The sequence below is a fragment of the Triplophysa dalaica genome, chromosome 9 (genome assembly GCF_015846415.1).
Source record: "Triplophysa dalaica isolate WHDGS20190420 chromosome 9, ASM1584641v1, whole genome shotgun sequence".
In the NCBI taxonomy this organism is placed as follows: Eukaryota; Metazoa; Chordata; class Actinopteri; order Cypriniformes; family Nemacheilidae; genus Triplophysa; species Triplophysa dalaica.
Window position 1 is genome coordinate 9,937,970 of NC_079550.1, and position 13,954 is coordinate 9,951,923.

The 13,954-nt window shown below is 35.9% G+C and overlaps 1 protein-coding gene across 10 annotated transcripts in view; it reads right to left on the reverse strand.

Moving 5' to 3' along the window:
• synrg (synergin, gamma) overlaps positions 1 to 13,954 on the reverse strand; it is a 42,175-nt gene that overhangs the window by 9,018 nt on the left and 19,203 nt on the right. For all 10 annotated transcript variants that reach the window (XM_056756149.1, XM_056756142.1, XM_056756144.1 and 7 more), the window contains 4 exons: positions 6,534 to 7,082; positions 4,863 to 5,026; positions 4,665 to 4,718; positions 4,454 to 4,550 (listed from right to left, as the gene is read on the reverse strand). In XM_056756149.1, coding sequence (XP_056612127.1) covers positions 4,454 to 4,550; positions 4,665 to 4,718; positions 4,863 to 5,026; positions 6,534 to 7,082 — 864 coding nt within the window. The remainder of the gene's footprint in view (positions 1 to 4,453; positions 4,551 to 4,664; positions 4,719 to 4,862; positions 5,027 to 6,533; positions 7,083 to 13,954) is intronic.

Here is a 13,954-nt window from a genome sequence, read left to right on the forward strand (position 1 = left end):
AACGGTAAAAAAAGATGAGGACAATTAATAATGTTTTTCTTTCCATGCATACACAAGACACTTGACTTTGTATCTTGTTTTTAAAAGCGTAGATTTAAAAAAACATCTCTTGACATCTCCCATTAAATAAAACCGCTGTGTTACACAGCACATTCATTTTCACACAGTAATACTGGTAGAATACCAGAACGACTTTGTGTTCACAAAAGCAACTGCACTCTGTCTTTTAACTATCAAAATTTTGTTCACACATCATATCAACATTGTTACAAGATGATAGACAACTTTTAATAACAGATTTCCTGTAAATGTTTGTTCAATTTCTTGTGAGTTTTTAGTTTTTTATGCATTTTTATGTTTAAATAAAACCCATATTACCCGATACGCTGTAGAGTACATTATTGCCAAATAATTGTGTCCAATTAAATACCTTAAAAGTAAAATTTTATGTCATACAATTTATTTGGGTTACACAAAAAATGATCATAATAAACAGTTGTGTTCTCTACTTTCTACTTTTGTTCTCAAATTTTAACTTGGAAGGAAATTTTGATTGTGTATTTTATAGCTTTTTCTCCTGTAATTCTCATTACCGTAACACATCCTGATCTGTCTGAATGCATTATGTGCTCTGATTTAATTATAATATTCAGAAAAAAACTGTAGGATGTTGTACTAGATGTTCTTAAATGACAAATTTAAATATTCATGCAAAATAACAATGAAGAAATACTGCAAAAATGTGTCCAATAACACAAGGTTAAAATGGTTACAGTATGGAGAATTATTTGTAAAGAAATATTTAAAAAATGTGTATTAAATTATTACACTTAATCATGTCATAGCTTGATTTTAAATTTGTTGATGTGATGAGTATAAAGGTCTTTGCACATATACTATAAATATATAAATCATATAGTTTCTTATGCGTTTTTTCGTATATGGCTCTCATTCGTACGGTGTCTCTGAATTGTTATAAAAGGCCACTCCAAATGCTTGACGGAAATTTGAAACCGGTCCAATTTTTTTATGACGGACGCGTTGTGTAAATGTGATTGAACTTTGTGTACGGAAATTTCGGACTCAATGTGCAATGGGCTAACTGAAACAGTAAGTGCACCTGGACCAGTGTTGCTTACGTCCTGGAAAGCGGTCTATAATAAAACCGGGACAACCAAGATTGCAAAGTGAAGTTTTTTTCTGGTAACTCTAGCCTCTATTCACAATGACTACATCCTAATTCAAGAGAGCAAATTCGATGTGTAAATGATGCTTATAAAAAAATTAAGGGCGTCAGAGGAGCACATTTTACAAGTGAAAGAGAGAGCTGCGTAAACCTTACAGCACTCACATTTTAAATCTGTCTGTAATATACAAGTGTAGAGCCCTGCACAGACCTCAAATGTGGGCTCTAGCCCGGCCGTTGTCCGACACCTGATCAGAATTCTCCGCTCCGAGTCCGACTGGCTGCAGCATCGCAGGTTTTTTTTCTACCTCCACATTCAGGCTGTTGCAGCCATTAAAATAGTTAAGTGTTGGTTCTTAATGGCAATTATTCATTTTTCGTTTAGTTTCTTTATTACGTTAATCTAGAAAATGTGTGAAGTATTTTTTGTTTGCGGTTCAGGTGCTAAACGCATTGTTTGATTGCCAACTGCGCAAGCGCTGATTTTACTGGGGCTCTTGAGGAGCACACTGTTATCCCTGAAGTTGTTTCAACCCAAAATTATTTAGTACAATAAACATAATTATTATTATTCACTATTATTATTATTATATATATGTATTATTCACTTTTTTGAGTTAAGTGCACGATTTTCTTATGTTTTGTAAGTCTACCACTTGTTTTAGGTTCAATCAATGTAAGTAAGCTTATTTTAGTCAGTTGTCATGGCAACGGGCTGAACACGAGACAGAACCGAGACAGCCGTCAGAACACTGGAACACACAACACGATTGACTTTGGCGTGTTCTCATCAACGTTAACCGCATTTACGTCAACGTTTTCATGGTGAGTTGAATCTCTTTAAGCTTTACTCTTAAATAAATATCTGTGGTTGAGAGGTAACAGAATTTTAGAATTCGGCGGTAAAATTTCTGACTTGGACTTTTTAGTAACGCGGGGGTGAATTTGTTTTTAACAAATAAGACTCTTTGACCCATTTAGGGCGTCAAATAGCACTCGGACATAAAAAAAAAAAACGTTCGATGCTGTTCGTGCTAAGCATGAGTAACCACAGAGACAATATTTCACCAGTTCGGTTTTGTTCATATTAAATTCAGCGCAGTTTCATCAAACTTCACATTTTTGTGTGTAATGTATTTCACAAACTAGCTCCCGTTTACAAAGTGATCTTTTTCATGCATATGATGGATAATATTCCAAGTTAGATATAAAAAAGTGCAACTTCGTGGTCATCAACGTGGTGTTAGCTAAGCTAGTTAGCGTTGCTTCATATTTTTGTCGGTAATTAAGGCTTTCTGTAAATGCAGCGGAACTTAATCGACACAAAACATTACTTTTGTATGTTCAGTGTTAACCAGTGTATGTTAACAAATCGATATTTTTCATACAAGTGTTGGATAATATTCCAAGTTATATATTTAAAAAAAAAACGCAACCACATGCTCATCAACGTGGTGTTAGCCAAGCTAGTAAGTTACTTAATTTATTTTAACACTAAGTCTGCTCTCCCATGTCATGCTTGATAACATAACAGATCATACGTTTTAAATACAGTTTGCCTTGTGTTTAAGTGATACCTTTTTGAGAATAGAACACAAATAATATTTAAAAGCAGATAAAGATATTTCAATATTTAATTTACAGATTTTTATGCAAATGATTGACGAAGTACTGTACATGCAAATAACTAAAGAGAAACGTGTTTGTTAAAAGTTCATAAAGAATATTAGAAAGCTAAAATTTGTTTTCATATTTTCTACTTTCATAGCAAGTCTTCTGCTGACGAGGAATCATTTCAGCACGTGCCACTTAATCCTCACTAAAGAAACTGAAGCTTTGGCACAGCATCCTCAGTTCTTCCGCCTCCATCCATCCTCTTTTGGCATTATCTTGGAGGGGAATGTTGTGATGGACAATTTGGAAAACCTGCCTCAAGCCACGTGTCTTCTTTTTGGATTGACCTATTCCCTGCATCTTGACTATCCCAAGTGCATTACCGAGACATTTAATTTTATTCAGCGGGTGATGCTATGTTTGGGCAAGAAGGAGCTGAAAGGCAAAGTTTTAGCACTGTCAAATCAGCATGCCTTGTAAGTCTTGTATGTCTTGATTTTATGTAAACTATGCCTGTTCACAGAGTTCGTCAATGTGTTTTTTCCGGCATAGTCATACATAGTAATATTCTTGCCTCTTCATGTTTATGTGTTATATTATAAAACTGTCATTTCTGGTCCTTGATTCTGATTGGCTGAGCGGCGTTCTAAGCCGTTATAAAATACCCCGATATATAACGGCTGACCGCACCACATAGCCTAAATATCTTTTTATTTACTTTATTTAATGAAACCTTGCTAAGCATATGGAGTAACTGTTTTATAAAAGCAATAAGCCCCGCGAAGCCGTGGGTTACAGTGCATTTTATAACAGCTAAGGGGGTTTAGGCACTCCGCTTCGCGTCGTGCCCAACAACGCCCCTTAGCTGTTATAAAATGCACTGTAATCCACGGTTTCTTGGGGCTTATTGCTTTATTAAACCATGTAAGCGTACATGTTGTGACTATTCTGAGTTATGCTAATGTTTACGCAACATCTTGATGTGACAATATGTAAAAGTTTGGCAAATGTCTGTGTGGCATATAATTCAGTGTAAGTGTACATACTGTGCCTTTTCAGATTTTGGGAAATGTCTATGCTTTACATTAAAGCAATAATTAAGATTCTTCCCTTTTAGAGCCAGGCACATGTTTATCCAGTAAGTACAGTCAACAAGAACATATGGTGTCTATCTAGAGAAAAGATGCATGCAAAGTAAGAAAGTATGTTTTTCATTTGTTACTATTTGGAAATGTTGAATCTGTTAATTCAAATAAATCTTTGTAAAATGTATTTTTTGTTGTGGCTCATTGTGCATTGAGTAAATTACAAAATAGCAATTAATTTGGACTATTAAAGCAAGTTTGTGCAATTTAGTATTTTGAGTTACCTACACTGATAATTGTTGGTTATTATAAAAGATTAGGTTTGTTCAAATAACTAAAACTCTCAAATATAAATAATAGTAAAGGTTAAGTACTTTGAACGTAAAATCTCTTGTTTGTTCAACGAGACAAAATTAACTTTTTTAGGGGAACGAGTTTCCATAACTTTTTTAAGTTGAATCAACCTATATGGGCTTACAGTGCAGGTATGAATGTGGATGAATCAGAAACACTCTTATAACATCAAGTATAGGCAGAACTGCTCTCATATTCGTGATTTTAGTCTTACCAAGCAGGTACTCCATGCCCTGTGCTGATTGGATGACCTCTGTGCACACTATGGAACTGCTTATGCCATTAAGGCTGTTATTGGCAGTGGTGATAACCTGGAGGGGGAAGAAAGATTAACTTTAACAAAAGGAGCTACACGAATGGCAGAACAATTAATGTTGCATGCATATAAAACAGTTATTAATGAGTGTGGAGGTGTGTCACCGTACCTTTAGAGAGCTCTCCAAACACCTCTGCCATTCGTATGCATATCGCTCGCTCTCCTATTTGGAGAATAAATTTAACAGATTAAACATAATAAAAGCTTTGTTCATTCATAACCTCGAGTCGAATTGAGCGAAAGAGAATACATGTGCATCTCAAAGGGAACATGTGTAGCAGGAATCGGAGGGATAGAATAGACTGACCTCCACCTCTCCAGTGAGATCCTTGTACTTGTCGCGGATGATGGGCAGCGCCGGTTTTTCGTTCAGGGTGTTGGAGCGGTCTCTGAAGGGCTGCTCAGGGGCAGGAGAGGGTATGGACCGGACCATTTCTTTCTCTCCCAAACTGTGGCTGCGTTTATGGGAGCCTACACAGAGGTAATGAAACGTTTGATTCAGAATCCTGTTGAAGTATTTTTCAATGAACTTGATAAATACTTAATCATGCGGAGTGTTTTTCCCGCTGTATGACTAAAACTTTCCGAGCACTCAAGACTGTTGTTGCTGATCCAGGCCGAGCCATGAGACAAACCAATAATACATCATTTGCAACAGATAATTATTATGTGCAAACTGCACCATGGTAATATAGGCATGCATTATTCATCCTGCAGAACACAAGCAAGCTGCCACAAAACACTTGCACACACACAAGTGAATAAGGTAGACGTCCACTGGGAAAAGAACAGCAGCACGGTAAACTCATGCAATGACGGGGAATCACACCACCCGCTGGGAAACACATCAGTCTCTGTGTGATTTCAGATTCTAACAGCGCTAATCCATTGCTACATAATCTCCAGCCTTCAGATTTACTGCCCGGTTGGAGGAATAAACGCTTTTTGTTGGAACAGTGGATGTGTGTTGAGATCCATAAGAGGCTAATAAGATTTTGTTATTGAGTAAGTGCTAATAAATAATGCGTGTGTGTGAGAAAGAGGGTTTTGTTAAAGGATTTGGGTGGCTTCACTGCAAGATATGTAATGCTTTGCATTTCCGCCTTGTTTTTCAAGTACAACTACCCAAGATATATTTATTTGAAAAGAAACAAAACATTAATTTTCGAATATTAAAATACATCAAATATTGATTTCGCACAAAAATCATCTAAGTATGTTTATGCTTAAAATAACCAGCAACATTCTTAAAAATAAAGGTGCTTCACCAAGCCATAGAAAACATTTTTGTCTAAATGGTTCCATAGAAAAGTTCTTTAGATGTTAAAAGTTTTTTATTGTCTCACATAAGGTTCTTTCTGGCGAAAAAAAGATTATTTTGATTATAAAAAGGTAAAAAAAGAGATAAATCGTTCTTTTTGGAACCAAAAGTAGTTCTTCTAAGGTTATTTTAAGCACCTTTATTTTTTAAGAGTGAATGGGGTAGGAAAAATGATTTACATTTAATTTGACTTCTTTATTAAATACTTGATTTAAGTTTATTTCTCTGACACCAGATTTTTTTTTGTCTGGTTTTAAGCGTAAACTTTTGGCATGAATTTAAAAAAAAAGTTTATTTTCTTATGTATTATTAGTAGTAGTTAGTGGAGTAAGAAAAATATCCATCATGCATCAAAACATTAAAAAACGGGGAGCTCAAAACAACTGAACAGAACACAAATAACAACAATCAGACCAAAATAAATAAACAAGATTTGTTTTGATAAAAAAAAATTATCGATTCTGGAACTGTTATTTGTGCTGGGAAAACAATACAAAAAACGCTAAGAAACACTTTTTGTGTGTTCTACTGACAGTGCAGTACGCTTCAGACACCACACTGCCATCTGTTGACTTTCAGACCAAATGCAACTAAGAAATGCTTGCTGTATTTTATGTCTACTAGATGCTAAATGTCTTTTATGAAGTATACACTTACCCTGCACACACAGGTCAAAGGTGGCGAGCTCATTCTTGATCATCTCCTCGCTGGATTTCAGCTTGGCCTGCGCACTTGCCTTCAAAAAGTCTGATTTGCCAAACTTAGGCTTGTCTCCTTGAAAGGCAGCGAACTCGTCTGATGTTTCGGCCTGGTTGCCCTCCGAGCCAGTGTCAGCAGTACTGGGAGGGGAGTCGGATTTTTCAGAAACCGTGCTGGCAAAGTCGCCAAAGTCATCATCATCTTGTCCAGACTGCTCAATGGAGCCGAAGTCAGCAAATGCTTCGATCCTGCTCTCGGTAATGGCAGCACCATCTTCGATTGGGAAGGTGGTCACCTTGGCAACCGTGGTGTGGGTGATATTCTCTGAGCTTCCGAAAGATGTCTCCTTCCTGTGGACCACAGCTAAAGAAGGAAGTGCTCCTAACGACCCTCTCTGGAGCTTGTTACCCTGAGCAGATGAAAGATCTTCTTTGTCTGACCAGTCATAGCTGCCCAGACTGCTTACGGCTGACGTGCCAAAAGGGTCAAATTTTAAATCGTCAGCTTCTGTAATGACAACATCAGTCATTAAAAAAGCATCAGTGTTAAAACAATGATACTAATTACAGTGCTTTAATGCTAATAATACTTTAATATTATATATAAATATTGTTGATGTACTTCTCAAACCTCACATATGGAAATAAAAAATATGGAGATACAAGGTTTCTGAAGGACAGTAGCGATAATTGATGTCCCACTTTGGAAAACTGACATCTTTGCTTTGTATTCAAACAAATTGTATTTAAAAGAGTCGTTCACCTTGCAAATGAAACGTCTTTCATCATTTACTCATCCTCTTGTCATTTCAAACCTGTGTGACTGACTTTCTTCTGCAGAACACAAAAGAAGATATTTTGAATAATGGAGATAACAGCTCCCCATTCACTTGCATTGGTTACAATAAAAGTGAATGGGTTTCTGTGCTGTTCTGTTTGCAAAATGTTTTAACATATCTTCTTTTGTGTTCTGCAGAAGAAAGAAAGTCACATAGGTTAAAATGCCAAAAGGGCGTGTAAATGATGAAAGAATTTTCATTTTGAAGGTGAACTACTCCTTTAACAAACAAAGATGTATTCATGCATTCATCTTGCATAGTTGTACTTAGAGATTTGAAAAAGAAATGATCTACACTATATCTTAAGTAGATTCAGGATAAATACATGCAACAAAAAAATATTTTTTCAATCTTATTAAAGTTATGCACATTGTTTCCAAATCTCACTCAAACATGAAATTAATCTTATTTGTCTACAAACCATCAACATACAAATACTCTATAATTTTACCTTGAAACAACACATTTTTAAGGGGTATAAAATTATAAAATGGCTGATTCTCATTCTGCAGCTTTCTTTCTCCTTGAGCGCTGCACAAAGACGATTTGTACGTTGTGATGCGTTGATGATGCTTGGGGGTTCATAATGAATCATTCTTGATAAAATCATATGACGTGGCCCTGGTTCATTACCTATAGATTCCTCTGCTGCACACCCGCTCTAATGATTTCTGAGGTCTTATCTACCTTACAAATCCAGACAGAAGCATTCTCAGTCCAGGTTGTCAACTTAACTCGACAAGACTGGATTAGTGGTGTCTGCACACGCACACTAATGTGTGTATAGGCGTTTTAGGGTGAAAAGTGAATTATACATATTTTTTCATATAAGGTGTATTACTGCCAATCACAATTGGTCTGTGACTCAGACCACTAGATACAATTTTCAGCCTTCTGGTGAAGCCTCTCAATGTGCAATTATTCACACTTCCATACGATCATCCACGCTGACAGACTGATAAAAGAAATATTGGGTCGCATTTTGCTGTAGTCTTTGAAGCGACTGTGATCTTTTTTCAAATACAGAATTATAGACTGCCTGCAGGAGATGCTTTATTACCACATGGAAAGAAAAACATGTTTTACTCTAACAACTAATGTTAATTAATGATGTAATGTTTGAACAAATAGGACCCCTTTCATGATATGATAAACTAGGGCTATCAGTGAAATGCTTAAAAAAAACCTAATTTTCAATTTACAGACTTTTTATACAAAGTGATGTACAAATGAGAAAACATCACAGGCATCACACCAGGCCTCTAGGCCAAAGTTTTTGTGTAGCGCTTATATATTTTTATATGTAGTTCATTAATCTGCATATAGCACATTACATTTAATCGACTGACAGCCCTTTGAGAAAAAACATGCAAAAACCAATTTTCCTTAATAGTATCACAGCCTAAAGGGACAGTTCATCAGTTTATCTAAAATCAAAATTCTGTATTTACTCACCCTCGAGTTGTAACAAATCTGTATACAAGTCTTTGTTCTGTAGAACATAGAGAAAGATATTTGGAAGAATGCTTGTAACGAAACAGTTCTTGGCCACCATTGACTACAGTAGTAGAAAAATGACAATGGTGTCAAAAGTGCCTCTATTACTCACTATTTGCTTTCACACATTCTTCAAAATATCTTCTTTTGTGTTCAACAGAACAAAGAAATGTATAAAGCAATTTTTCCTACTATGGTAGTCAATGATGGCCAAGAACTGTCTGGTTATAAGCATTCTTCCAAATATCTTTCTCTGTGTTCATCAGAACAAGGACATTTACAGATTAGGTCAAATCGAGGGTGAATAAATGATGATAGAATTTTCACTTTTGGTTAAACTGCTCCTTTGACAGGACACGACCAATCAATTTGTGAAATTGACAAGCAGCCTGTGTAGTGTGCTAACTCTATCTACATCTGAGAGACGAGACTGAAGGATGGAGAGAGAAATCAAGACGGCACGCATGTCTGCTGTACCATTGTTCATATTTATTACGACAACACTGGCAGAGAGAGAAAGAGAGAGAAATCACAAAATTCCATGAAAGATCTGTTGTTACAATAGTCTTGCCAAACTAACAGTTAAAAAGTTTCTTTTTGTTGTTGCTTTTTTCTAGCATTATAAGAATACAAGAGCATGCAGAGTCAAAAGCAGAAGTCAGAAGAAAATAAAACAGGACAGATTATCCCAAAACCAGATGCAAAGCCCAGTATTGAGAAGGCACATTCACAGATTTAGATAAGATTACTTCTCATGGTCAAAGACACTGTAGTTGGACAAAAAAGACAAAGAAACCAAGAAAAAAGGAAAAGTGGTACAGAACATTTAAGCAAAGATCAAGGTGATGCTAAATACTGATTCTTTGTAGTTTAGTAAAACCCTTTGAGAACCTGAGAGCTTATCAAGAGAACCTTTTGATCTAATTCTGTACATCAGTAATACCACCACGCTTTATGTCTTAAGGTTTATGCCAACTAGATTTAATATTCACTCTGTTTGGTTCTCAAAGGGTTAAAAGAAACAGAGATATCCTATTAGAGCCTTTGTTAGATCGAGTGACAGGTAAACAGACAAAAGAGACAGGACCCTTTTTCTCTCGCCATCCTGTACATCTCAGCAGGTGCTAGTTTAAACCCACGTCTAAAATGTAATACTTTCATATTACGCAAAGCAGTATTCTCTTCATAAATACTTCAACACAATCAGGAGCAGTATTAATCAAATCTATCTATATTCAAAATAAATATGAGTTTATACTGTAATAAAAATACACTATTAAATTTGCATCTACACACTTCGGTTCTTGGTAAAAACATTTGTGTAAGTATGCCAGAAAAATGGACTGATAATTGACTGCGTGTAAATTCTTGTCAATTTCACAAATCGGGGGTTGGCACATAGTGAAGCAAAGCTGGAAGAAGTTCCACCTTTAGTGCGGTCTACAAGAGTGAACAAACCTGAAATAAACGCATGTAATAGTGAAGGAACATGTTTAGAGGTTCTGACTTGGAAAAGAGACAGTCTTAGCTACACATTCAGGGATGTGGTGCAAGCGTTTGGAAACCCAAAACTCTGAATCTGCTAAAATATTTATACCTGGGCTCTACAGGTGTACGGTAACCAAACTAATGACATCTGAAAATAACAAGAATACATTTTTACCCTGACTGGACTGAACTCTTCGTTCTGGAATGTCAGTCTCGTTGTGGTTTGAAATAGGGGTGTCACAATACCGGTATTCCCAAAAAGCGGGATATAAATAAACCTGGTTATTGATATTGCGGTAATTTTACAAGTTTTATTTTTTGCCGTAAGAACCAAAATGTTACAAACTCGCTCTAATCCCCATACTCGAAATTTCAATGTGATTTGTTGGCCAATAAAGGAGAAAATACAAAATAAACTAAATTAAAGATGAATTTGATTGATAGAATTATTTATCCATAAAAATCTTTTAAATAGACACAGTGATAATATTGTTACCATGAATTATTTTGGCAACAATAACCACAAAGTAAAAAGCTGATATTGTGACAGCACTAGTATGAAATTTTACATATCCACATTTTGGAGACAGTAAGAGCCATAATTTGTTGTTTTTTCTGGTAGATGTGTAATTAATCATAATGCAATATGTTATGTGCAATATTCTCTGGTTTTAAAAACCAAAGGTCCATAAAAGGTAACGTAACCTGATGTCGTCGCATTTTTTTTACTCGATAACATGTGGCCTTCATTTCAGTTAATTTTGATAATTTAAAATTAAAAAAAAAAAGTTACTGGAAAAGACTGAATGTTATTCAAGTGCAAACCACACTCTGAAATCAACTAAATATGAAAATTCTGATGGAATTCTACCTCAAGAGACTATGCAGAAAAGGTTACTGGGATTCTCACAGAGCGGGGGGCAATTTAAATTGATGCAAACAAAGTTTAAATTTCATGTTGGTGTGCAACTGGGATCCAACATAAAAAAAAATGTAAACCTTCAAAGTCACAAACATTTGACGTGACAGGACCGTACGATGAAATGCATTAGCTAAAATGTCATTGTTTTCATATGGTGAACGTCAAAAAAAAATGCTCATTTCAACAGAAAGGAAAGAAAAAGTAACATATTACTAATTCATATTAATGGGACCTTCTGCTTATGTTTAGGTTTGTTCATTGGGACTCTGGTGAGACCACATGAACTTATCTGAACTCTTCCGACTGTGCTTCCTAAACGCCAACCAGTGGACATGAGAGCCGACGCTCACTGAATAAAATACTGTGACGGTCTTCTCACCCTGATACGTGAGGAAATGAATGATGAAGTGAGCACCTTTTCAGGATGTCTTACATGGAGACCAGATAACATGAGAAGCAGAGAATGCTGACTGTAACTTAATGATGATTGATGACAGAAGACATTAAACCGTTGATATGAACAGACCTATCTATGAAGAGCTACAGGCATTCATACAGCATGTCACTCTGAGCAGACATTCCAAAACCCCAATGGGACCCCTCAGGGGTAGGGTTCATTAACATTGTGATCCCATGTGTCCCCTGCGTCATATGCCTGTATAATGCCAACTCGTGCTTTATTGATATGACTCGGGTTAAGTAAGGTAGTGCTGTGTATTTTTTGCTCAAGTGTGCTCATAGGCACGGCATTGAGGATTCTCCATGCACATGCAAACACGGATAACCATCATATGGACGGATGAACGGTCGCATGCAAACAAATACGACGGGATTGTAACAGGTTGATAATAACCATAACACCTGTTCATTATAAAAATAAAATGTGATATGTTTTAAGGCGGAATAGTAGTGGCTTATGTCAAGCTCATTGATCATGCTAAGACAAATCAAGTTAACTAAACTAGTCTCTGGAAAATCTGTCTGTTTACATATTCCATTCATAATCTCTATGAATATTCATAATGTTTATGAAATGACAGAGTTAAAAAGCAGAAGGAATGTAAAGTCAGACATGTTGGTGTTAGAAGAACTTAAAAGCATATTGGCATCTTGTATAATAATTTTTTCTCTATGTGGTCATACATTTTTTAGTTTACACTAAAAGTGTAACATTCTAGAGTCTGTGTGGAACGAGTGTTTGGCTGAAGGCTGGGATACACAACATTACTTCTGCTCAGATTTCTTATCGAGACTGTAAAAGTCTGCGCAATTCTTAAGATTTTGGGCATTCGGAGCCGACAGAAATTGTTCTGATATCTATGTTTGTTTCATCTTTCATGATGTGTTTTTCTGTGTGACTATGTTGTGTTCGTGAACGATTTCAAAGTCTAAAAAGGAAGATATTTCGAGAAATGTCTCTGTGGTTTTACAATGGAAGTCAATGGGGTCAATGTTGCTTGGTTACCAACATTCTAGTGTGCAATCCTGTCATTTAGTGTATCATTGTTCTCTGTAACTATTAACAAAGTCAGTAACTATATGATGCCTAGTGTTGCAAAATCTTTTAAGATTTATAAAGTCCTGTAGTTTATTCCAGCCATTAGATTGGACTGACCGAAAAAATCTATTTTATGTAACAATTTGTTAAAATGCTGCCTGGAACTGCGAAAACGTAAAAATCTACTATTTTACGAATCTTATCCAAACCTGAGACTGAGATGCAATCTGTGTCTCTATGTAATCAGTTAGAGTTTAATTTTTTGTGTGAGAGTTGGGACACATGTAACGTCACACATAACATGATGCAACATATACACTCTCTTAACATTTTCTGCTATATAGCACTAAAAGTGTTTTTTTGCTTCTTCGGGGGAGTGAAGAACCATGCTATATAGAACTATCTCCATTAAAAGAACCTGTTAAGCCCTTGTATGGTTCTTCATTCATCCCAACGCTGAAGAACCGCTGAAGCACGAAAATATGGTTCTATATAACACAAAGTAGTTCCCTTATGCTAACATTTTTCCAAATATCTTTGTCAACAAAGAAATTTATACAGGTTTGGAACAACCTGGGGGGTTTCATTGTTGGGGGAAGTATCCCTTTAAACGAAACAGCATGAACAGTCCTACAGTCCTATGTAAATGCAGTGGACACTTAGGAAAACCAACCAATGAGACATGACATCATTGACATGGACAGGAGAGAAAAAGTCACGAGTCATCCGAATTAAATACTGCATATAAATGTGCTTTCGTAACGTATCACCTGATTACACTAGGAGTTATAATACCAAATATTGTGCGGTTAGCGATAATACTTTTGAGATTTACAAGCACTTTAAGACTGGCAAAAATAAAGAATACATAAACTAAATTAAATAAATTAAATAAATAAATAAATAACAATAAATAGCGTAGGTTACAACTGTGCATATTTAAATATATATATATCATTTGAATGGGAATGAAGGCATATGAGGAAATGTATTAAGTTTTTGATATGTAACTTTAACTCCATACAGATCTGGGCGTCAGTTGTTGAGCCTTTGCGTGGTCTGAGTAGTCGACTGAGTGTGTGTGAGAGAGAGAAAGTGGCGAGAAACAGGGCCAGACTTCACCAGAGCAAGCGTAC